This window comes from Ursus arctos, unplaced genomic scaffold (assembly GCF_023065955.2).
Source record: "Ursus arctos isolate Adak ecotype North America unplaced genomic scaffold, UrsArc2.0 scaffold_3, whole genome shotgun sequence".
NCBI lineage: Eukaryota > Metazoa > Chordata > Mammalia > Carnivora > Ursidae > Ursus > Ursus arctos.
This window is the reverse complement of record NW_026622985.1, coordinates 33,247,180-33,272,478: the sequence shown is the minus strand read 5'-3', so window position 1 is coordinate 33,272,478 and position 25,299 is coordinate 33,247,180. Positions and strand designations below refer to the sequence as shown.

The window sequence follows — 25,299 nt, the reverse complement described above, 5'->3', positions numbered from 1 at the left end:
TGGCTCAAGGTCCATTGTTCCATAACTTTCACGTGCACAGTCTTCCATCACAGATTCCTCTTAGGAAAAATTATTGCTAATACAGATTTCTATAGTATAATTTGTGGCCCATTAGACTCACAAGATACCTGACTAACATTAGATTCAGTAACCAAGTCTCTATCTCTATCCATATACCTACTTAGTACAGTAACAGCTTTAAAATATCTCCCAGAAGAATCTGAAGTTGAATATTTTTTAAGAGCCATTTGCCTTAGCTTCTCAAACTTATTTGACCTGAAACATCCAGAGGAAAACATTGGAAAATATAATGGAAATCAAAAAATTTTTAAACTGTGCCCACAGATACTCGAAGCAGTTTTCTGTTATTTTCCATGTTTGAAATCTATAATAAAACGTATGAGGTTGAAATTGAAGCATTTTGTTAGGCTGGGATATATAACTTCTAACCAGGTTGCATAAATTGTTATTGTTCTTTGTCCTAGTATGAAAAAGTTCGAATATACAGAATGGATGGATCATACCGTTCTGTTGAACTGAAGCATGGAAATAATACCACAGTGCAGCAGATAATGGAAGGAATGCGTCTCTCTCAAGAAACACAGCAATATTTCACTATTTGGATCTGTTCAGAAAACCTCAGTAAGAAAGTTGTTACTCTGTTGTGTAAACCTATTCCTTTCTTAAGGATTTTAAATTTTGAAATGATACAATGATCTTCTCTTTTATATAAATTACTAGTGTTCCAGCTGTTGAAACAGGTAAGCCTCTGGGACTCCTCATCCCCCACTTCATTCAAAGCATTTTTGAAGTATTTGAAAACTTTTCTTCTCTGGCAATGGAATTTGATTTGAATGCCATTAAATGTAGTACTCATCCAGCTTGCCTTTATTGTCAGTACTCATTTCACCTGAAATAGTGCGAACATTCTTTTTCTTTATATTTCCATCAAATCTTTTTATTTAAGACCAATCTGATGGCACTATAGATATATCTTTCAAGCAAAGTATTGCAAATACATAAAGGGGTTAATTGAAGTTATTGTGATTGGTTATCTAATGTTTAATTGTATTTTTTTTTAAACACCAGATTCTACTGATTGGATCATAATTAAATAGGCTATAATAGAATTAAAGTTCATATATATATATGATATGTTTTATTTGTTGTAGGAATTCTCATAATTCTTATACTCTTAAAAACAAAAGCTCTTAACCTAAAATTGGGTTGTGATATAATTGGTTATAAAGTCAGTGATTTAAATATAGACCTTTAATTTGTGTGTATTCAGCACTTAAGTACAGATAGTTTAATACAAATTTTCTATGTGTTGATATATTTATTTTTACATTATTGTTTATAAAAGGAAAGATGTTTTTCAGGCCTTCAGCTCAAGCCTTATCATAAACCCTTGCAACATGTTCGTGACTGGCCAGAAATACTTGCTGAATTGACTAATTTGGATCCCCAAAGGGAAACACCACAGCTTTTCCTAAGAAGAGATGTGAGACTTCCTTTGGAAGTTGAAAAAAAGGTTTGCTTGGAAATCTTTTTCTTTTTTCTTTTTTTTAGAGTAGATGTATTTTATTTCATTTTAAAGTTTTTTAATTAATTTATTAAAAAAAAAATTTTTTTATTATATTATGTGAGTCACCATACAGTACATCCCTGGTTTCTGATGTAAAGTTCGATGATTCGTTAGTTGCATATAACACCCAGTGCACCATGCAATACATGCCCTCCTTACTACCCATCACCAGTCTATCCCATTCCCCCACCCCCTCCCCTCTGAAGTCCTCAGTTTGTTTCTCAGAGTCCATAGTCTCTCATGCTTCATTCCCCCTTCTGATTACCCCCCCCTTTCTTTATCCCTTTCTTCCCCTACCGATCTTCCTAGTTCTTATGTTCCATAGATGAGAGAAATCATATGCTTGGAAATCTTATTGATAGTCATTTAAATGCCCAGAATCTATTGAATTCCTGTGGCAGGCGCTAGAAACAGAAACTGTGCTTTCCTGTTTTTCTGTTTAATCCTCACATCCCTGGGGTAAGTGGTAGAGTTTGAGTTAGTCTACTTACAAGGCCCCTAGTTGGCTTTTTTATTTCCACTTCCATTGTCTTAGAAACAAAAGAAATGGAGAATCTATCCTAAAGAGAATTAGCAACCAGACAGAAGACGTTATACCAAAAAGAATTTTAGAATAGTTAGGAAGTACACTATGAAAGATAAATTTAATAAAGGGCTAATCAGTGTGTAAATTTCAAAGAAGCAAAGAGATAGGTTGGTGTGGGAGGAGAACAAAATACATTCTGAGTGGAGAAGATTATATTTGCAAAGGGGACATAAAAAGCTGTTCTCAATAGTTAGTAAGTAGTTGTTTCCAAATGAAGCAGAGAATTATATAGATAGTAAAAAATGAGAATAGAATTTACATTTGATAAAAAGATTTGTTCCAGACAAGTACATTTGGATTTGAATTACTGTAAATTTTAGAGGAACGGTGGGATAATGCTATCTGAAGGATGAATGGACAACAAAGAAACGTAAGGTGGATATTACAAGTTAAACTAGTGTGATAGTTTAAAAATTTTTTTAAATTGAAAAAAAAAGTTCCGAGTTCTCATAGCTTTGGTAAAGAAAAAATATGCATTGCATTTCCTGATCCTTATCCAAGGAAATATTAAACAGACAAAGTTAAGGAAATTTTAGTATATGAAAAGTTCATCGACCTTGTACAAACTTGGTAAATGTTTTATACCTGATCACTCATATTGTCCCTCTTATATTATCAAACCAAAGATAGATATGATCCTTTCAGTGACATATACTGGGAGTTACATAAAAATTTTATGAAATTTACCAAAAACAAAGATCTAGATTATTCATTTTAAAAATGTGTTAAAATAGAACAGAGGAAGGGGCGCCTTGGGTAGCTCAGTCAGTTAAGCGGCTGTCAGCACAGGTCATAATCTCAGGGTCCTGGGATTGAGTCCCCCATCAGGTTCCCTGCTCAGTGGGGAGTCTGCTTCTCCCTCTGCCCTTTCCCCACAAGTGGGGATCAAGTCCCCCATCAGGTTCCCTGCTCAGTGGGGAGTCTGCTTCTCCCTCTGCCCTTCCCCCCACGTGTGCTTGTGCTCTCTCTCTCTCTCTCAAATAAATAAATAAATAAATAAATAAATAAAATCTTAAAAAAAGAACAGAGGAAAAAACACAATTGATCATCTCACTTGACACAGAAAAGACATTTGACAAAATCTAATACCCTTCATGATAAAACTCTTACAATTAGGAATAGATGGGAACTTCCTCAACATGGTAAGTGGCATTTATGAAAAACTCACAGCTAACATCATACTTGATGAAATGTTGAGAGCTTTCCTCCTAAGATAAGGAACAAGACAAGGAGGCCAGTTTTCAGCACTGCTGTTTAACATAGTACTAGAAGTTCTAACCAGAGCAATGAGATTTAAAAAAGAAAGAAAAAATGGGATGCCTGGGTGGCTCAGTTGGTTAAATGTCCAACTCAATCTCAGGGTCATGAGAGATCGAGCCCTGCCTCAGGCTCAGCACTGCTGAGCATGGAGCCTGATTCTCTCTCTCCCTCCCCCTCTGTCCCTCTCCCACGTGCTCACACATATGCACGCATGTGCACTCTCTCTTAAAAAAATAAAAGGGGCACCTGGGTGGCTCGGTCGGTTAAGCATCTGCCCTCAGCTCAGGTCGCGATCCCATGGGCCTGGGATTGAGCCTCACATTGGGCTCCCTGCTCAGCAGGGTCTGCTCCCTTTCTCTCTCCCTCTGCCTCTCTCCCTGCTTGTGCTTGTGCTCTCTCTCTCTTTCAAACAAATAAATAAAATCTTTTAAAAATATATTAAAATAAAGAAAAAGAGGGGCGCCTGGGTGGCACAGTGGTTAAGCGTCTGCCTTTGGCTCAGGGCGTGATCCCGGCGTTATGGGATCGAGTCCCACGTCAGGCTCCTCTGCTAGGAGCCTGCTTCTTCCTCTCCCACTCCCCCTGCTTGTGTTCCCTCTCTCGCTGGCTGTCTCTATCTCTGTCGAATAAATAAATAAAATATTAAAAAAAAAATAAATAAATAAAATAAAATAAAGAAAAAGAAAAGAAATAAAAGGTATCCACATTGGAGAGGAGAAAGTTAAACTACTTGCAAATGACATGATCCTACATATAGGAAATCTCAAAGAATCCACAAGAAAGCTGTTAGAGCTAATAAGTAGATTCAGCAACATTGCAAGGTACAAGTGTAACACACAAAAATCAGTTGTTTGTTGTTTCTACACACATTAGTGAAAAACCCCAAAAGGAAATTAAGAAATTCATCAAAATAGCATCTTAAAGAATAAAATGCCTAGGAATGAATTTAATAAAAGAGGTGCAAGACTTGTACACTCAAAACTACAAAATATTACTGAAGAAATTAAGGAAGACCTAAGTAACTGGAAAGACATCTGTGTTAAGGATAGGAAGATTTAATATCATTAAGATGTCTGTACTAGCAAAACAATCTACTGAATTTACCACATTCCCTAAAAAAATTCCAACAGCCCTTTTTGCAGAAATGGAAAAGGCAATCCATAAATTCATATGGAATTACAAAGGGCCTCGAATAGCCAAAACAATCTTAAAAAAAAAGAATAAAGTTGGGGGAGTCACACTTCCAATTTCAAAACTTACTACAGAGCCATAGTAGTTACAACAGTGTGGTATTGCCATAAGGACAGTTATATAGACCAAGGGAATAGAAGTGAGAGTCCAGAAATAAACCCAATACATCTAAGCCAAAATCCATAGTCAGCTGATTTTCTGAAAGAGTTATTTATTTGAGAGAGACTGAGCACACACGAGCTGAGTGAGGGGCAGAGGGAGAGGGGGAGAGAATCCTCAAGCATACTCCCCACTGAGCAAGGAGTCCAACACAGGGCTCCATCCCAGGACCCTGAGATCCTGACCTGAGCTGAAATCAAGAGTCAACTGCTCAACTGACTGAGCCACAGGTGCCCTGGAAAAGGCTACTTCAGCTGATTTCTGACAAGGGTGCCAAGTCCATCCAATGAAGAAAGAATAGTCTTTTCAGGAGATGGTGCAAAAGTATGAAATTGGACCCTGACCTCACACTATTTATAAAAATTAACTCACTGGATCAACAACTTAAGTATAAGAGCCAAAACCTTAAAACTCTTAGAAGAAAACAAATAGGCAGATCTTCATGACATTAGATTTGGCAATGGATTTTTAAATATAATACCAAAAGCATGAACAACAAAAGAAAGATAAATTGGACTTCTTCAAAATTCAAAACATTTGTGTATCAAAGGACATTATCAAGAAAGTGAAAAAATAATTTAGAGAGTGGAAGAAAATACATTTTTTTTAAAGATTTATTTATTAGAGTCAGCAAGCAGGGTGGGGGGCAGAGGGAGAGGGAGGGAGAGTCCCAGGCAGACTCGGGGGTGAGCAGGGAGCCCCACTCAGGACTTGATCCCAGGACTTGAGATCTTGACCTGAGTCAGACGCTTAATTGACTGAGCCACCCAAGTGCCCCAGAATGGGAGAAAATATTTGCAAATCATTTATCTGATAGGGGTTTACATTCCAGAATATAAAAAGAACTACAATTCAAAACCAAAAGACAACCCAATTAAAATGGGCAAAAGACTTTATTTCTCTGGTGAGGATATACATATAGCCAACAAACACATGAAAAGATGCTCAGCGTCACTGGTCATTAGGGAAATACATATCAAAACACAATGAGAAACCACTTCACACTTCTAGGATGGCTATAATAATAAAGACTTTTAAAAAGGAAAATAATGAGTGTTGGGGAAGATACAGAGAAATTATAATCCTTGTACATTGCAGGTGGGAATGTAAAATGGTATGGCTGCTGTGGAAAACAGTAGTGGTTCTTGAAAAAACTAAACATAATTACCATATGATCCAGTAGTTCCATTCTTCCATATATACCTGAAGAATTGAAAATAGGAACTCAAGCAGATATCTATATGCCAGTGTTCACAGCAACATTATTCACAATAACCAAAATGGTGGAAACAAATTTAAGGTTCCATCAGCAGATGAATGGATAAACAAAATGTGGTATATACAGAAAATGGATATTATTCAGCCATAAAAAAGAATGAAGTTCTGATACATGCCATAACGTGGATAAACCTATTTTGCTAAGGAAATAAGCCACATGCCAAAAGCCACATGCAAGAGGACAAATACTGTATGATTCTTCTTATATTAAATGTCTAGAATAGGAAAATTCATAAAAAGAAAGTAAATTAGTGGTTATCACAAGTATTGGGGAGAGAGAATGAGGAATTATTGCTTATGTGAACAGTTGCTGTTTGGATGATGAAAAATATTGGTGAGGCTTGCACAACATTGTGAATGTAATTAGTGCCACTGAGTTTATACACTTAAAATTGGTTAAATTACTAAATTTTTGTTACACGTTTTTAGCACAGTTTAAAAAAATGTATTAGATCTATAAAATCTGCAAGTAATCTAAGTATATTCGGTCTATTTTCTTTCTCCACCTCAGTAACATTTTAAAAGTTGATTGGTAGAGAAAAAAGAGCAATAATGGTAAAACTTGGAGGATAAGTTAATTGCATAATTATAAAGAATATAAAGTGAATTCAAGTGAAAAAGAAGCAAGGCTTAGTAAGTAACTCAAGGTAAATCAGAATATCATGGTCATCTGATAAAATAGTTGTGTTCTTTCATTACGTAATTAAGAAATTCCATTTGTACCATCTGAAAAATGGAAGAATTACATTTATTGGTTGCATCATTCCTGTAGGTTGAAAATGGCCTAATTTCATTAGAAAAGAATAGTTGTTCATATGATTTCTCTCATCTATGGAACATAAGAACTAGGATGATCGGTAGGGGAAGAAAGGGATAAAGAAAGGGGGGTAATCAGAGGGGGAATGAAACATGAGAGACTATGGACTATGAAAAACAAACTGAGGGCCTCAGAGGGGAGGGGGGTGGGGGAATGGGATAGACTGGTGATGGGTAGTAAGGAGGGCACGTATTGCATGGTGCACTGGGTGTTATACACAACTAATGAATCATCGAGCCTTACATCGGAAACCGGGGATGTACTGTATGGTGACTAACATAATAAAAAAATCATTAAAAAAAAAAAATAGTTGTTGACTAATGCTCACTGAATAATCTATTAGGAATTATAACTATTACCTATTCCAACTCTTCAAATTTACTGTTAATTTTGAGAAAAACCCATAGAAAGTTTAAAAAGTAATAAAATTCATTAAATTCACTAATTGCTATTATTTTGCTTTAATACCTTTATCTTCTCTATTTTTTCCTTATGAACCATTTAAAAGTGAGTTCCAGACATCGTGGCACTTACTCCCTACATATTTTAATGTATCTCTTAAGAAAAAGGACATACCAACATACTTTAATACCATTTCAACCTAATAAAATTAATATTTCCATATAATAATGTCTAATATGTGATCCATATTCAGATTTCCCCCAGTTGTTTAAAAGTCTTCTATATGTAGGGTCTAGGCAAGGTTCATACTTTGTATTTGATTGTTATCTCTTTAGTCTCTTTTAATCTAGAATAATCCTCTTTTTTCCCCTTGAAATTCTCTTTCAGTTTTTTTCACATTATATAGAGTATTATAAGATTATTTTAGACAAAAATAACTTTTACCGTAAGGAATTGAGATCACTTTGAATTATATTTAGAAATACTTTTTTAAGATTTTATTTATTTATTTGAGAGAGAGCGAGTAAGAGAGAGAGCACAAGCTGGGTGGAGGGGCAGGGGGAGAGAGAGAGAAGCAGAGCAGGGTGCCCAACGCAGGGCTCTATCCCAGGACCCCAGGATCATGACCTGAGCGAAGGCAGACGCTTAACTGATTGAGCCACACAGGTGCCCTGGAAATACTTTTAAGTATTCATTCAGAAACTCTATAACTGTTTACAATTGGAGCAGAAGTATATTCTGTAGGCTAGCTTTTCAATCTTTGTTAATCTTATTGGATAAAATGAAACTTTATAAAGACTTTGAAACTGGAAAAAAAATCTGCTCTCCTTTAGTGTTATTTCAAAATGTCAAGTATTTTTAGCCAAATAAAAATTTCTTAAAAATTTTTAAATAAGGTTTTTTAAAACTACATGTATCCTTCTAGTAATTGACACACTGCCTTTTGTCTTCCTTGAGGTTCACTACTATATTGTGTGAAACACATACAATAATTTTTGAATATAATTTAGGTAAAATTGTGCTAGAAATTATCCATATCTATAAACTAATGATAATCTTTTATTAGACTGTAAATCAGAGATAAACTGTAGCCTATTGCTATATTTGACCTGCTGTTTATTTTTATATACCACATAAGCTGTTAATGGTTGAAAAAAAACCCAAAAGGATATCTCATGTCATGTGAAAATTTTATGAAATTCAAATTTGAGTATCCATATTTAAAGTGTTATTAGAACACCACCAAACCCGTTTGTTGCTAGATTCTCTGTGGCTACTTTTGTGCTACAGTAGCTGAGCTGGGTAATTATAGGAAAGATTTTGTGACTCATAAAGCTTAAAAATATTATTATCTGGCCCTGAACAGGAAAAATTTGTCAACCACTGCTCTAAATCAATAACTGCTCATTTATATATGGATAAGTAGCTTTTGCTTTTCCAAATTAGAAAATGACAAGTTGTATATTTGTAACAAATTATAGCCCAATAACCAAATTATACTTTTTCTTTTAAGATTGAAGACCCACTAGCTATTCTTATTCTCTTTGATGAAGCCAGATATAATTTATTGAAGGGCTTTTATACAGCTCCCGATGCTAAACTGATAACATTGGCAAGTCTACTGTTGCAAATAGTTTATGGAAATTATGAGAGTAAGAAACACAAGCAAGGTTTCCTAAAGTAAGTATTTAATACAGCATGTGGTCTTGTGCTGTGCTCAAGATTTTGTTTAACCAACAAAGTTTAAAAATGTTATTAAGAAATTTTTACACTTTGGTTTGGAACTAAAGGATACAAGGCATGGAATAAGGAAAAAACAAAACAAAACAATGGTAAAGCATTCTTAAAGTTATACTCTCTCCAAAGTTACTTTTCTTATATTTGACTGTGGTTTGATATACCTTATTTTTTTGTAAAGATTTTATTTTTTTAAGTAATCTCTGCACCCAGTGTGGGGCTCAGACCCACACCCCCAAGATCAAGAGTTGCATGCTCTACTGAACGAACAAGCCAGGCACCCCTTGATATACCTTATATTTTTTTCTTCTTTATCTTCCTTTATTATATGCTTAAATAAGTTCATTAAAACCTGACTTGGTAAGTAGAAAATGTTATAAGGCAGATGCATTTAAGAATTCCACCACAAAAACTAGGTACATGTTCAGTTTGAGAGAAAACACTGAGGTTTTAAACACTGAAGCTTTATTGTGGTTTTCAATTTTCAAAAATATTTTGTGGTTGTTGAAAGAACATTTCTCTTAAATGAGAATGTTAGGATTGTGGCCTTTTGCTTAAAAATTTTAGAGTTCTCTATTTATAATATTTTTCAGCTCAAAAATCATGTTACTTAGAGCAATTTGTTTCTAAATGATTTATGTACTTTAGCTACTAAAGATAATTTATTTAAAGCATGTTGGCATATTTGCTTACAGTGAAGAAAATCTAAAATCCATTGTACCTATTACCAAACTAAAAAGTAAGGCACCTCACTGGACAAACAGAATACTTCATGAATACAAGGTAAGCTGTTTAACAGAAATAAAAAGACACTTTATCCTAGTTGAAATTTTGTAGATTGTCTGAAATTGTTTAATATGTTTTAAATGTAGGGATATTAAATTTACAGTCCTAAAATTAAAAATGGATCTTCTAGTTCATGTGAAACTGAAAAAGTAGCATGATATTTTTATTTTTAATACTGTGGAATCTTTTACTGAATACCTTCTGTATGCTGGATACTGTGGTAAGGACTAGAGATTAAACAAACACACCCCTATACCCTTATACATTATCCTTTCCAAGGGGCACTTAAAACATCATAGAACAGACAAACAATATTTTTAGATTTTGATATTTCTTTCCTTTTTTAAATATCAACATCTCAAAAGAAAAATTGTTCTTGGGATAGTGTCACACAATTTTATTCTTCTTTGGGGCAGCCGTGATTTTAGAAACTGCTTATTTGACCTATTTGGATTATCAAAGGTATGTTCTCTTTTCACTTCTCTTTTATTTTACTTTGTTTTTAGAATCTTAGTACAAGTGAGGGTGTCAGTAAAGAAATGCATCACCTTCAGCGCATGTTCTTACAGAATTGTTGGGAAATTCCTACATATGGAGCAGCTTTTTTCACAGGACAGATATTTACAAAGGCAAGCCCCAGCAATCATAAAGTCATCCCTGTATATGTAGGAGTGAATATAAAAGGACTTCATCTCCTCAACATGGAAACTAAGGTAGACTTTCAGCTTTTCAGCTGTTTTTGACCAGTTACTTCTTATAATGTCTAAAAAAATTGGTACCAGCCTATATGAAAAATCTAGAAATGACAAACATATAAGACTATTCATTGCAATTTCATTTGTAATAGCAAAGGATGAGGGATGAAAAGTAAATGATTGTCAGTAAGGGGTTAATTATATTATTAATTATAATTAATTAATTACATATAATTAATTATAGTACATTTCTGTGCAGCCATGTAAAAGAATGAAGAATGTATAGAATGATTTCCAAGATGTATTTAATGAAAAAGCACAGTGGTGAACCGTAATTGTAATAGGCTACTATTTGTGTAAAAATGGGGGGAAGTGAAGATTATATTTACATAAATACATATTGCTTGTGTATGAATGAAAAATCATAAAGCCTTTAGAGAAGGCAACCAGGTAACTGGGAACAAGAGTAGGAGTACTATGTACCATTTTACAACTTAAAAATTCTTTTAACTGTGATTATATTACCTATTCAAAAACTTCAGTTAAGTTTAAATGAAAAAAAAATTCAGATTAAGAAAAGAAAAATACTGTAATCTGACACAAGGCATTCACTTTGAAAATCAGAATTAGTTGTTAAGAGCCTTTGGGGAACAGGCAAGATGAAGTGTGGACGGGACTATTTAGATCACTTCAGAGCTTTTCCATCAGAGGCTTGTTATTGTATTATACTCCTTTTTCTAATCAGAGCCATTATAATGTAAAATTTGGGATTATCAATTATTTTTAGCATATTTAACACATTTATCAGGATGAACAGCTTTCTAGTTTATAATAGGAAGCTAAGAAATCATTTATTTTGTTCATTCAGATGTGTCTATGAGTAGATCAGTTGACGTAATGACTAAGCTTATGTTAGAAAAGGCATTTTAGATTAGAAATTTTATCTAATTTTTGTTTTCATCATTTTCATAAGCTTTTATTATGTAATCACATAACTTCTGAAAGTAGTTTAGTCATTTTGTGATAACTCCAGGTCATCCTTATGAACAACAGCTATTTTACTATGCTGTTAGATATGCCTGTGAATGGAGACAGAGAATATGTAGGGACATAGGGCTAAATAGGGACTGACTTCAGGAGTTTATCTGGAACTTGATTTGTTTGAAGTCCCTGATGTCAGCCTGCTTTGGGTCATTTGCTTATTATCATTTTCTACTTAAGCTACTTTACTCACACAAAATAGGCTGTTTCTAACTGTTTTGTAATCATTTTTCTATTTCTTTGGTACTAAGTTTGTTAAAGGAAATTGAAGGAGAAATTCCCTTTACCATTTCTAGAAATTTTCCCTCTATTTCAGAGCATTTTATACAACATTTACAAATCCTTTATTGAACTAAATGCTGATGCTTTGAGGATGACACCAAGCCTCTTCTGTAAGCTATAGTGTATGTTTGACTTTTGGTAGCATCCCAAGTTTAGGCAACAATAAAACGTTTTTTTTTTAGTTCCCAAATGATGGGTCAGCATTATCTTATAACATTTCACATTATGAATAATATTCTGGTCCAGGAGTGAGTGAGATTGCAGGATCAGGCAGAGGATGATAACAATATTATTAGTTAACAGTCTGCTTTTTTAGGATAAGATGTTTGATTTCTAGAAATATAAATAAAAATACTGTCCTTGGGTATAAGAAGGTGATTAAACCAAAGGTAACAGTGTTTTCTGTCCATCTAACCATTACCTTGTGCTCTGTAAACCACTGATAAATTTACAACACCTGTGAAGGCTCTAAGTTTGATTATATTTTCTAATCATCAAAGGTGGGAGCAGTCAGCTTGTCTTTAGTTGTCTCATGGTCATCAAGATATGCCAGGGGTGAATTTGACAAGCTTACTTTAAGAGAATAAACGTCTTCATTTGCACAAATACCTTCATTTACATTTAAAGCTCTACTTGGGATACAACAGCTTCAGAGATTAAATGTCATGAAAAGCGAAAAGCCTTAGATAGAAAACAGCTATGTTTTTTATATCAATTACTTCGATCTTCTATATCTTGTTTCTTTTTGAAATAATGAGAGTTTCCCATTAGAAAGTGTAGCCCAGCCAATTTCATATGCTCATCAGAGATTTTTCTGTCCTACTTACATGAAATGTAGACACTATTGAATGTATAATACACTGTTGTAGATCAGTGTTTTACTATAGTGAGTGCATTGCTGTCTCATCACTGAATTGTACTTGTTGATGTATCTTTAACCATAATAGTATTGCTGCCAACCCAGGCAATAGATTACTCTTTGATGATTATCAGTTTATGTTGGCCATAATGCCTTTCTGAAATAAAGCTGGCTATTTAAATATCCATATAATGCCATCTTCATGATCACTTGTCAACATCACTTTTTCTCCTGTCTGCTGGCTGGCTGTGTTACTTCTGACTTCTGTGGTTCACTCCCACCCCCCTTTTTTGGGGGGTGGGGGAGAAGAGAGATTTTATTTTTAAGCAGTCTCTACACCCAACATGGGGCTCGAACTCACAACCTGGAGATCAAGAGTCAGCACGCTCCACTGACTGAGCCAGCCAGGCACCCCTGTGGTTTTCCCTTTTTTGCTTTCAACTGTTCCTGCCATTTCTCTTTTGCTTTTTTACATCCCTCACCCAACAGCTTGACCCTTTGTAGGTTTTACCTTCTAAAGAGAATGGCTTTTTTCTTCTGGAGTAGACTGATCTCTCAAAACTACCATATGGACTCTGACTTTCCAGCTCCATTGAGCTGTTTTCATTATTACGGGTTTCTCAAGAATTCCTTCCTTCATGCATACTGTTCTTTAACAACAAAACCTTTATTTTAAATTTAGAACCTCAGCACTTCTGTTGGTTATTTGGCCTCCATATAATTGTGGACTTGCACCACAGGTTTATTTTTTTCCCCTGTATATTAAACTGTTTAGAGGCCATAGTAATGGAACATTTTCTGCATCTTTATTAAACAAATTTCAAGCAACTGATCCAGAAGATAGACAGTTTAAGGTATTATATCTTGACTCAGTGTTTCAATGTGTACCTTGGTAAATAGCTATTTTAGCATATCCTATCTATAAAGTTATATTTTACAATATAAATGTAGATGGCTAATTTTAAAAAGTGTTATTAGTTTCCCATTATACATAATATACACTCATGTAAATTAATTGTACTATTTAAGAACCTCACTTTAAAAATGCCCTAAACCATATCTTTTTCACATAACTTCAATTGCTTATAATCAATATGTTAAGAACTGCTAGTCATAGAATGCAGATGTTTTGGAACATGTATTTTAAAGGATGCACAAACACTTTCTTTGTACAAGTGTATATAAAGAATATATTTTTGGGGCAAGAAAATTAAGGTTACTGCTAGGAGAGACTTATTTTAAAATAATCAGAAAGAGGGGTGCCAGGGTGGCTCAGTCGGTTAAGCATCTGCCTTCGGCCTAGGTCATGATCCCAAGGCTCTGGGATTGAGCCCCGCATAAGGCTCCTTGCTCCACGGGGAGCCTGCTTCTCCCTCTCACTCTGCCTGCTGCTCCTCCTGCTTGTGCTCTCTCTCTCAGTCTAATAAATAAAATCTTTAAAAAAAATAAAAAGTTACACTGAATGCCTATTTAAATATAGCTTTTCATTAGGAAAATGTAGGAATAGGTTATTCTAATATTTGTTTAAAATAGTTTGATGAATTTATGAAGGGTATATTATTAGTTTTTAAAATTATGCTTATTTTTACAATAGATATATCACTGTTCTTACTTTCAGTGAGATGGAATTGCCTAAGTCAACATGTTACCTTATTACATAAATTTCAGATCTGAAAGTACCATGTGAATATTCAAAAGGTACTGAATAAAGTAAAAGGGAATGTTTTTAATATGCAGAAAGTAAAAACCCATACATTTCATTTTCTTGAAAGTCCCTGAATGGGCATCTTTTTTTCTCAGCTTTAATGAAACATAATTGACCTATAACGTTGTGTATGTTTAAGGTATACAGTGGGTTGATTTGGTATACTCATATATTGCAAAATGACTATTACCACAGCATTAGCTAACACCTCCATCATGTTACATAGTTACCATCTCTTTTTTGTGATGAGAACATTTAAGATCTACTCTCTTAGTAACTTGAAGTATATATTACAGTATTGTTAACTGTAGTCACCATGCTGTACATTAGATTCCCCAGAACTTATTCATCTTATACCTGCCAGTTTGTACTCTATGGCCAACATCTCCTCATTTCACCTGTCCCCCAGCCCTTAGTAGCCACCATTCTGTTTCTGTTTCTGTGACTTCAGCTTCTTTAGACTCTGAATTAAGTGATATCCTGTAAGTCTTTTTTTTTTTTTTACTTATTTCAATTAGCATAATGACCTCAGGGTCTATCTATGTTGTAGAAAATGGCAGTACTTTCTTCTTTCTCATGGCTGAATAATATTCCAGTGTGTGTGTGTGTGTACATATACCACAGAACAGGTATCTTTAAAATATTTTGTCAGTCTGATACAATTTGTCATTGCTCAAGGCAATCTCCTGAGAGTCTACCACCTATGTGGCTCTGTAGTTTAGGCTGTGTGAGGTTAATGTGGGCATCTCAAATAGATTTTATTCTAACATTCAAAACCATTATGTTTAGACATAACTAGATCAACTAGGTCATTGTAGATAGTAAGAGAAGATAGGTGTTGTTTTTAATATATATATCAATAAAACAGTTTCTAATTATGTTGCAGGCATTACTCATCAGTCTTAAGTATGGTTGTTTTATGTGGCAATTGGGGGATGCTGATACATGTTTTCAGATCCATAGTATGGAAAATAAAATGAGCTTTATAGTACACACAAAACAGGTAAGTACTTATCAATTACTTTGGACTTCTAATGAACCACTGTGTTAGTGATGTGATGAACACTGGGTGTTATACACAACTAATGAATGTTATATGTTGGCTAATTGAATTTTTAAAAAAAAAGGAAAAAAAAATTTTAAAGTGCCAATCCATTTTGCTTCGAGGAAAACCTTTGATATCATATGAAATTAAGACATTTAAGACCAAAGGAAAAAAGGCAGACCTTTCCTAAGCAAATAAGCCAGAAACTTATCTGAATAATTTATTTCAGTTTTATAATAATGAAACTCTTTTTTCTGCCATTTCCTTTAATTCTGGTCAGTATTCCCTACCTCTTTTATCAAGGTATTGGTAGTCCTTACCTCTTCTTGACCAGTATCATATCTGAGGCACTAGCTGCATCGAGTAGGTTGCTTCTTAAATCCCTTCAAAGCCTAAGTACTCCCTCTATTCTTGACATGCTGCCTCCTACTAAGAAGGTTCCTTTTCAGATAGATAGGGAACTGCCCACTGCCATGTATGTCATTTACACATTCGTCCGTGTTTCATATTTACTGTCGACATGTATTTTACTTTGTAGGCTGGCCTTGTGGTAAAACTATTAATGAAGCTAAATGGACAGTTAATGCCGACCGAAAGAAATTCATGAGAGGAAAGCAGCTGATAAACTTAAGCCACCACATTTTGTAATGCAGATTTTTTTCTATGAAAGATTTCTTAAACTATTACTTTTAACAAGGCATTTAGTTTCTTGTAATATATGTATACAATTACATTGTACAGAATCTGTACTTCTGTTTGGTGTGTAATATACCAGTTAGTTTTATATAATATCCTCATAAGCTATTCTAATTTTTGAAAGAAACATGCAAAAAAAGTGTAGATTGATCATCTGTACATTAATGGACAAAACAGTAAGCTTTATAAAAAGTTATTTTTGGTAAATGGTAAAGAATTTGGAGTGGAATGTAATGAAATTAAAATATAGCTTTGGTATAACTTTGTGTGTCATTTTAAAATATACTGGACGTCAACAAAGTTGAATAAAGAAAATATATTTTCTACTTAAATCACATAACACTGCTATTTCAGTCATTTTTCTGTAATCCAAGAAAAATTCTCAACACGTTTTTAAAAGTGTTAGTTAAAATGTGTAACTAGTGTAAGTTAGTATTTCACAAAGTTATAGTTCTTGAAACCTCTGTATCATAATTAACCTGTATGCCTCTTTAAATGAAGATTTCTGGGACTCAGTATATACAAGTTCATTCACTCTCTACAAGTAGCAGTCCTAGGAATCTTAAGTTTGAGTTGTTTTCTATTGAAATAATTCCAGACCCAGTAATGAATTTGTATTAAAGTAAATGACACAAAAGTGCCTGGCATACAAGCATACACATACATAGACACACAGATAGTGACAATTTTTGGATATAAGTAGTTGCATTTATTACATATATGTTATATTTTTATGGTTTAGCTTAATGAATTATATTTGCCTTTACACTGTATGAAGTAGATCACCAAACACCTGTTTCATTTAGGGGAGTATTGATATCATAGATGAGGAACTAACGGACTCCTAATCTGAGTCATCTGACTTATCTTGACTAATCTATTTAATAAGCTTAGAAACTAGTCTTTCCAAGCTAACAGACTGATGTGTTCTAAGTAAGTACAAAGATGCAGTAGTTGTATTTGAAGTTGTCCTAAAGATTGCAGGTAATTTTTATACATCGTAATTTACACTTCACATTAATTTCTGCTTATTTCTAATGGTGCTCTTTCTGAGCCTTATTAAAATTACATGGTTAAGTAAATTGAATGAGAAAGCCTGCTTTATCTCTAATTCTGTGCTAAGCACTTTTGATTCTGCATGGACAATGCCCTGTTGGGTTTCATTCATTCCAGTGGCCTCAACTGAAATACCTTGTTGACTCCCAAACCTAAAATTTCATCCTCAAATTCTCTTCTGAATTCTAGATCTTAATTTCCAGTTTCCTGCTATTCTAGCTCCACCTAAATGGTGTACAAGAGGAACTTCTATTTCATCATACCTAGAAGCAGAATCTGTTTTCTCTGCTTGCTGGATTCGGTCCTTCCACTTGTAATCTCTTTGGTTAGTGGCATCATCATATTGCATCCAGTTGCGTAGCCTGGAAATTTTGGAGTGTTTTTCAACCTTTCTCTCCTTTCTTATCCCAGACATTCCATTTATTGAGTCTTGTCAAATGTGAGTACTTTCCCATTCCCTTCCTCCCTGGTTGCACTGCATCTACCCTAGTTCAGGCCCTTACCACCTGTTTCTAAGTTTAACTTCCTCCCTGGCTTCCCCTGGCCAAGTCTCTACGCCCTGCCCGCGTATCTGCCACACTGGTGCCAAGTTCACCTTTCTTACAGATCTGATTATTTCATTTCCCTCTGAAAACCTTTCATGGTTCCTTACTATATGTAGAATTAAATTCCAGTTCCTTAGTATTGAATACAGGGCCCTGAATTATATGGTCTCTAACCTTCCTATCCTGATGAATATGTAACCAGTTTTCCCACACTCATCCTTTTCTCCAACCCAGTGTTTCCTAACCCTGGCTCTGCGGTCTTGTGGGGAGTTCTACTACATAATGATTCAATAAATGTAGGGTGGGACTCAAGGATTTGTTTTTTATTTTGTTTTGTTTTTAAGATTTTTTTTTAAAGATTTTATTTATTAATTTGACAGAGAGAAACAGCCAGCGAGAGAGGGAACACAAGCAGGGGGAGTGGGAGAGGAAGAAGCAGGCTTCCAGCGGAGGAGCCTGATGTGGGGCTCGATCCCAGAACGCTGGGATCACACCCTGAGCCGAAGGCAGACGCTTAATGACTGCGCCACCCAGGCACTCCTGTTTTTAAGATTTTATTTATTTATTTGAGAGAGAGCCAGAGAGCACAAGCAAGGGGAGCTGCAGAGGGAGGGGGAGAAGCAGGCTCCCCACTGAGCAGGGAGCCTGACGCAGGGCTTGATCCCAGGACCCTGGGATCATGACCTGAGCCAAAGGTGGACGCTTAACCGACTAAGCCACCGAGGCACCCCAGGATTTCTGTTTTTAAAGTATCCCATGTAATTTTGATGTACAACTAGGGTTTAGAACTGCTCTTATAACCAACTTTAGGAGTTACCTAATTGCTCTTCCTTTCACAGAGGGAGGTGATAGACTACGTCAAACAACTCCCTGCTCCATAGAATACAGTGTACCCTCCTGGTGTTACACAGTATGGCAGCCCTGTAGAGAAGGAAGACTATTAGAGTAGCTTGGTATTAAAGGCTTAAAAGTATATAGCATTAGAAAGTCAATTTTCAAATATAGTATGGAGCAAAAAAAGTAATCATTTTCTGTCAGAGCATAACCAGAAATAAACAATAATGGAGAAATACAAACAGGTTTTAATGAATGCTTAGTATTGGTCAGACATTGTATGTGCACTGGGGATAAAAGATGCCATTTTCCTTTTCATCATTCTCAATAAATCTGAGTGCCATTTATGTGTCAGGGATCCAGTGGTAAGAGAATCAAAGCTCCCGCCTTTAGGGAACAAAGTTTAATGAGGGAGACAATAAATACTTAAGGAAATACATATTTATAAAGTCCAATAAGTGATGAAAGAAAAGTACGTGTATTATGTAAGGATAAAGTGGGAAACTTGATCTGGCCTTAGAGATCAGGAGAGGCATCCCTGAGCAAGTGATGCTTCAGCTGGCATCTGAGGGGTGAGAAAAAAGGATATTTGAGGGCGAAGTGAAATGGAGTGAGATGTTTTGAGCCCAAGAATGTCCTGGAGAATTGACAAAATTTTCTCATTTTTCACTAAAAAGTAAATTCAAACACTTTATCCAAATCACAACAAATGAGTGTCCGCTGTAGAAATAAAACCAGAACAATTAACACTGCCCATGATAAATGTATTAGAAAAAAACTTGCTGAAGAACACATCTTACAAGATTAAAAGTTGCCAAAATTGACTGCCCCCACCAACATTAGACATGATAGCAATATTTAACAAAGTAAAACTGGCCACAGTTCTTGACCAAATTTAATAGATGAATTGGATCAATAAAATTTAGAATTTAATTTGACCCTGAGGAACTCAAAAGCAAAAACTAATTGGAACTATTAAATATATGCAAAAAAACTGATTGATGAATCAATTCCTTGCTTTATAAATTTATACAGAAAAACACTCCCAATGAAAATAATTTCAGTAAAATGAAATGGAAAAAATATAAATTGTTTTTGCTGTGCTGTGTAGAAAAGTAATGAAGGAATTAGGTGGCTTGAGTTCATCCAATAAATACTTTCTCAACAAAAATCCATCTGTAATGGTATGATTCTCATTTAAAGTTTGTATTTATAAGGTCAGAGTGCCTCTAGAGTATTTGGAGAGGCAGAGGTAGGCAGACTGAGAAGGCCCTAAGGCAGAAGAAGGGTAAACCCCAGGAGTTCTTAGAGGCAAGAGTGCTTGAGGCAAAGGAAATATTTTTCAGACATCTTACAATGTAAGTGAGAAAGGTAATCTGAATACATTGTACTAATTTCTTTTTTTTTTTTTTAAAGATTTTTTATTTATTTATGTGACAGAGAGACAGCCAGCGAGAGAGGGAACACAGCAGGGGAGTGAGAGAGAGGAAGAAGCAGGCTCCCAGCGGAGGAGCCCGATGTGGGACTCGATCCCGGAACGCCGGGATCACGCCCTGAGCCGAAGGCAGACGCTTTTAACGACTGCGCTACCCAGGCGCCCCCAAGTACTAATTTCTATGATAGAAGGAAGCACTGGGGACACCTGGGTGGCTGAGTCGTTTAAGTTTCCAACTCGGTTTCAGCTCAGGTCATAATCTCAGGGTTGTGAGATCGAGCTCTTTGTTGAGCTCCATGCAGCAGGGAGTCTGCTTGAGATTTCTTTTCGCTCTGCCCCCCACCCAGCCCTGCTTACTCTCTAAAATAAACAAATAAATCTTTAAAAAAGAAAAAGAAGGAAGCACTGGTTGTTCAGGAATTATTGGAAGGACACCAACCACGAATGGATGGGAAATTAGAGACTGACTTACCTCATTAGTTAAATAATAACAATAGCTAATGCTTAAAATGGTGCTTACTGTGTGCTTTGGCATTGTTTTAGATATATTAATTCATTTAGCCCTTACAATAATCACAATGAAGCAGATACTAGTATTCCCATTTTACAGATGAAGAAACAGAAAGTTAAGTAGCTTGCCAAAGAGAATATACCTTAAGTGGTGGAGCTGAGATTCATATCAAGGCAGTCTGGCTCCAGAGTATTAATGAATCAGGAACATGATGTGTGATTATAATAAAAACATTACAAGATCTTTGTTTTCTTATAAAAAGGTTAGAAGTCAACTTTCTAACACAGTGTTGTAAATATTTTCATTTTCATACACTGTATAACTTTGAATACAATTGTGTATGGAGAGGTTATGTTACTTGTCTAAGGTCAAAGACCAAAAAGCGGTAGAGTCAGTTTAAAATCTGGCAGCCTGTCTTCTGTATTCAGACATTTGTCAGGTAAAGGAGAAGTAGCTGGGAGGCTTAAAAAAAAAAAAAAAAAAAAAAAGGACCATATTTTGAAGAATGTTGTGTTCCCTGCTAATGAGGAGCCATTGGAGCCTTTGGGACTTGACTAGCTCAGATTTGTCTGTTGAAAGATCACCGTGGGCCGGTGTAAGGAAGGGCTCAAAGGGATCTGAACAAGAAAGTATAAGACAATGGGGAGAAGTGGATTAATGTTTTGACAAAACCCAGTGACCTTTTGGGTATGGAAACTAAGGAGGAGATAGGAATCATAAATCCCCTCTTTCTGTCCTGGGCAACTGGGAAAATGGTATCATATACTGCCTAAAATAAGGAATGGAGGATCATTTGAAGAAATGTGTTAAATTCTACTGAGAAATGGGCGAAGGTAGAGCAACCCCAAAGCATCTCATTAGGCAAATTGATATCAGTATGCAAAAGAAATAGCGTGGTACCATCCTGCATACTGTATATTCAATAAATTTCATATGGCCAAAAATTAAATATTAAAAAAATCTTTAATATCCCTAGAGAAAAATGGACTAGTATATTTTTGTGGCAGAGAGCACATTTGTCGATATCATGAGAGATAACAGGTGTTTAAAATGCCTTTTAAATGTGCGCAATATAAAGGAAGGCAAAAGAATCAAGGAATTCAGAGCAACTAACAGGAATGCAGAATGGCTAATATTTGGCTATATATGGCTCATATATGGCAAAGAGGAATGCAAAATGGCACAACCATTTTGGAAGAGTTTCGTAGTTTTTTGTTTTTTTTTTTTAAGATTTTATTTATTTATTTGACAGAGAGAGAGAGACACCCAGCGAGAGAGGGAACACAAGCAGGGGATTGGGAGAGGAAGAAGCAGGCTCCCAGCAGGGAGCCTGATGTGTGGCTCGATCCCAGGGTCCTGGGATCACGCCCTGAGCCGAAGGCAGACGTTTAACAACTGAGCCACCCAGGCGCCCCCGTAGTTTCTAATTTTTTTTTCTTATTGGAGAGAGGGAGAGGGAGAGAATCTTAATTAGGCTCCATGCCCAGTGCAGAGTCCAACCCCACAACCCTGAGATCACGACCTGAACCAAAATCAAGAGTCAGGTTCTTAACCAACTGAGCCACCCAGATGCCCCTGGAAGAGTTTGGTAGTTTCTAGGTTAGATAGACACCTACTATGGAGCCCAGTTGTTCCACTCCTGGGTATTTATCAAAGAAAAAAAAAAACTTACATTCACACAAAAATCTATGTTCAGACTTTTATAGGATATACTTTTCATTTTTTCACAATTCATATGATATATAATTATTGATAACTGCCCCAAACTGGACAACCCATATATCCTTTGATGGGTGAGTGAAACAAACTCAGATACATCCATATGAAATACTACTCAGCAACAAAAAAGAATAAAGTATTGATGAACAATATGAATGAATTTCAAATACATTATGCTAACTAAAAGAAGCCAGACTCAATGGTTTATATACTGTAACATTCCGTTTAGATGACATTCTGGGAAAGGCAAAACTATAGGATCAGAAAGCAAACAGTGGTTATTAGAGGGTAAGGATGGGAGTGAGAAGATGTGGGAATATAAAGGGGAAGCATGAGGGAATCTGGGGAAGTAAAAGAACTGTATCTTGGGTGGCTTAGTCAGTTAAGTGTCTGCCTTCGGCTCAGGTCATGATCCCAGGGTCCTGAGATCAAGTCCTGCATTGGTCTCCTTGCTCAGCGGGGAGCCTGCTTCTCCCTCTGCCTGCCACTCCCCCTGCTTGTTCTCTCTCTCTCTCTGGCAAATAAATAAATAAATAAATAAATAAATAAATAAATCTTAAAAAAAAAAAAAAGAACTGTATCTTGACTGTGATTGACAAATACTTAGTGTCTTTGTCAAATCTCGTGAAATTGTACATCAAAAAAGGAAATTTTACTATATGTAAATTTTAAAAGATCATAACTTGCTATACAAGTGTTGAAAATTTACCAAAAATATATATAAATTCAGTAGAAATTTAAGTCAGTATCCAAATTCCAACAGGGAGTGGTCAAAGGTTAACAGAGAGTCTAAGTTCAGAAACGCAGACAACTTTAAAATACAGGGAAATATACAAAGGTACAAGTGTAGTGATCCAAAGGGTCACTGGTACCCCAATGTTTATAGTAGCAATGTCCACAATACCAACTGTGGAAAGAGCACAGATGTCCATCGACAGATGAATGGATAAAGAAGATGCAGTGTGTGTGATACACACACACACACACACACACGAGGAATACTACTCAGCCATCAAAAAATGAAATCTTGCCATTTGCAATGACATGGGTGGAACTAGAGGGTATTATGCTAAGCGAAATAAGTCAGTCAGAGAAAGACAATTGTCATATGATTTCACTCCTATGTAGAATTTAAGAAACAACAGAGGAGCATAGGGTAAGCGAGGAAAAAATAAAATAAGACGAAATCAGAGGGAGACAAATCATAAGAGACTCTTAACCACAGGAAACAAACTGAGGGTTGCTGGAGGGCAGGGAGGTGGGCAAATGGGGTAACTGGGTGTTAGGCTTTATGGAGGACACATGATGTAATGAACACTGGGTGCTGCATGCAACTGATGAATCACTGAACTCTACCTCTGAAACTAATAATGCACTATATGTTAATTAATTGAATAAATAAAAGTTTAAAAAAAATATGGGGACAAGGAAACAGTCAGAAAAACTAAGAGGCAGCCCATGGAATGGGAGAATATATTTGCAAATGACACTACAGATAAAAGACTGGTATCCAAGATCTACAAAGAACTTCTCAAACTCAATACACGAGAAACAAATAAACAAATCAAAAAATGGGCAGAAGATATGAACAGACACTTTTCCAATGAAGACATACAAATGGCTAACAGACACATGAAAAAATGTTCAAAATCATTAGCCATCAAGGAAATTCAAATCAAAACCACACTGAGATACCACCTTACGCCAGTTAGAATGGCAAAAATTGACAAGGCAAGAAACAACAATTGTTGGAGAGGATGTGGAGAAAGGGGATCCCTCCTACATTGTTGGTGGGAATGCAAGTTGGTACAGCCACTCTGGAAAACAGTGTGGAGGTCCCTTAAAAAGTTAAAAATTAAGCTCCCCTATGATCCAGCCATTGCACTACTGGGTGTTTACCCCAAAGATACAGACGTAGTGAAGAGAAGGGCCATATGCACCCCAATGTTCATAGCAGCAATGTCCACAATAGCTAAATCATGGAAGGAGCCGAGATGCCCTTCAACAGATGACTGGATTAAGAAGTTGTGGTCCATATATACAATGGAATATTACTCAGCTATCAGAAAGAATGAGTTCTCAACATTTGCTACAACCTGGACGGCACTGGAGGAGATAATGCTAAGTGAAATAAGTCAAGCAGAGAAAGACAACTATCATATGATTTCTCTCATCTATGGAACATAAGAACTAGGATGATCCATAGGGGAAGAAAGGGATAAAGAAAGGGGGGGTAATCAGAAGGGGGAATGAAACATGAGAGACTATGGACTCTGAGAAACAAACTGAGGGCCTCAGAGGGGAGGGGGGTGGGGGAATGGGATAGACTGGTGGTGGGTAGTAAGGAGGGCACGTATTGCATGGTGCACTGGGTGTTATACACAACTAATGAATCATCGAGCCTTACATCGGAAACCGGGGATGTACTGTATGGTGACTAACATAATATAATAAAAAATAAAAAAAAAATATGGGGAATATAAAACTTTGCTAACAAAAATGCAAACCCTTATTAGTTTAAATTATATGAACTAAAACTCAACTAATTACATTAATAAAAATTAATGTTGGCATAGGACTGAGACAACATATAAGAATATTTTTGGTTGCAACTGAAAATTGGTTTAATCTTTTGGTAAAACAGTCTAGAAATACGTACCCCCTTTGAACTGATGATCCCACATTAAGGACACTCAAAGGATGAACCCGCTGCCCCCACTTTCTCATTTGCAGTGCTTTACTGGTATAATTTCCCCCTACTTGCCTAGGGAGTAGACTACATATACTCCAATTCAACAGGGGGAAAATGATAGTTTTCTAACATTACTGTAAAAATGGAGCAAAATTGTACAGTTAAAAATAATACATATCCAGGGGCGCCTGGGTGGCTCAGTCAGTTAAGCATCTGCCTTCAGCTCAGGTCATGATCCTGGAATTCTGTGATCAAGCCCCACATCAGGTTTCTGCTTGGCGGGTAGCCTGCTTCTCCCCCTGTCCCTCACCCCATTTGTGCTCTCTCTCTCTCTCTCTCTCAAATAAATAAAATCTTTAACAAAAAAAATACATAACCAA

The 25,299-nt window shown here is 35.8% G+C and overlaps 2 protein-coding genes across 8 annotated transcripts in view; one reads left to right on the top strand and one right to left on the bottom strand.

Annotated features, from left to right (window-relative positions):
- Nucleotides 1-16,464, top strand: part of KRIT1 (KRIT1 ankyrin repeat containing) — a 38,823-nt gene extending 22,359 nt beyond the window's left edge. For all 6 annotated transcript variants that reach the window (XM_026505470.4, XM_044386473.3, XM_044386474.3 and 3 more), the window contains 7 exons: nucleotides 486-642; nucleotides 1,383-1,534; nucleotides 8,795-8,961; nucleotides 9,714-9,801; nucleotides 10,311-10,517; nucleotides 15,273-15,389; nucleotides 15,970-16,464. In XM_026505470.4, coding sequence (XP_026361255.1) covers nucleotides 486-642; nucleotides 1,383-1,534; nucleotides 8,795-8,961; nucleotides 9,714-9,801; nucleotides 10,311-10,517; nucleotides 15,273-15,389; nucleotides 15,970-16,038 — 957 coding nt within the window. In that variant the 3' untranslated portion in view covers nucleotides 16,039-16,464. The remainder of the gene's footprint in view (nucleotides 1-485; nucleotides 643-1,382; nucleotides 1,535-8,794; nucleotides 8,962-9,713; nucleotides 9,802-10,310; nucleotides 10,518-15,272; nucleotides 15,390-15,969) is intronic.
- ANKIB1 (ankyrin repeat and IBR domain containing 1) overlaps nucleotides 1-25,299 on the bottom strand; it is a 248,689-nt gene that overhangs the window by 167,653 nt on the left and 55,737 nt on the right. The gene's annotated exons all lie outside the window — the stretch shown is intronic.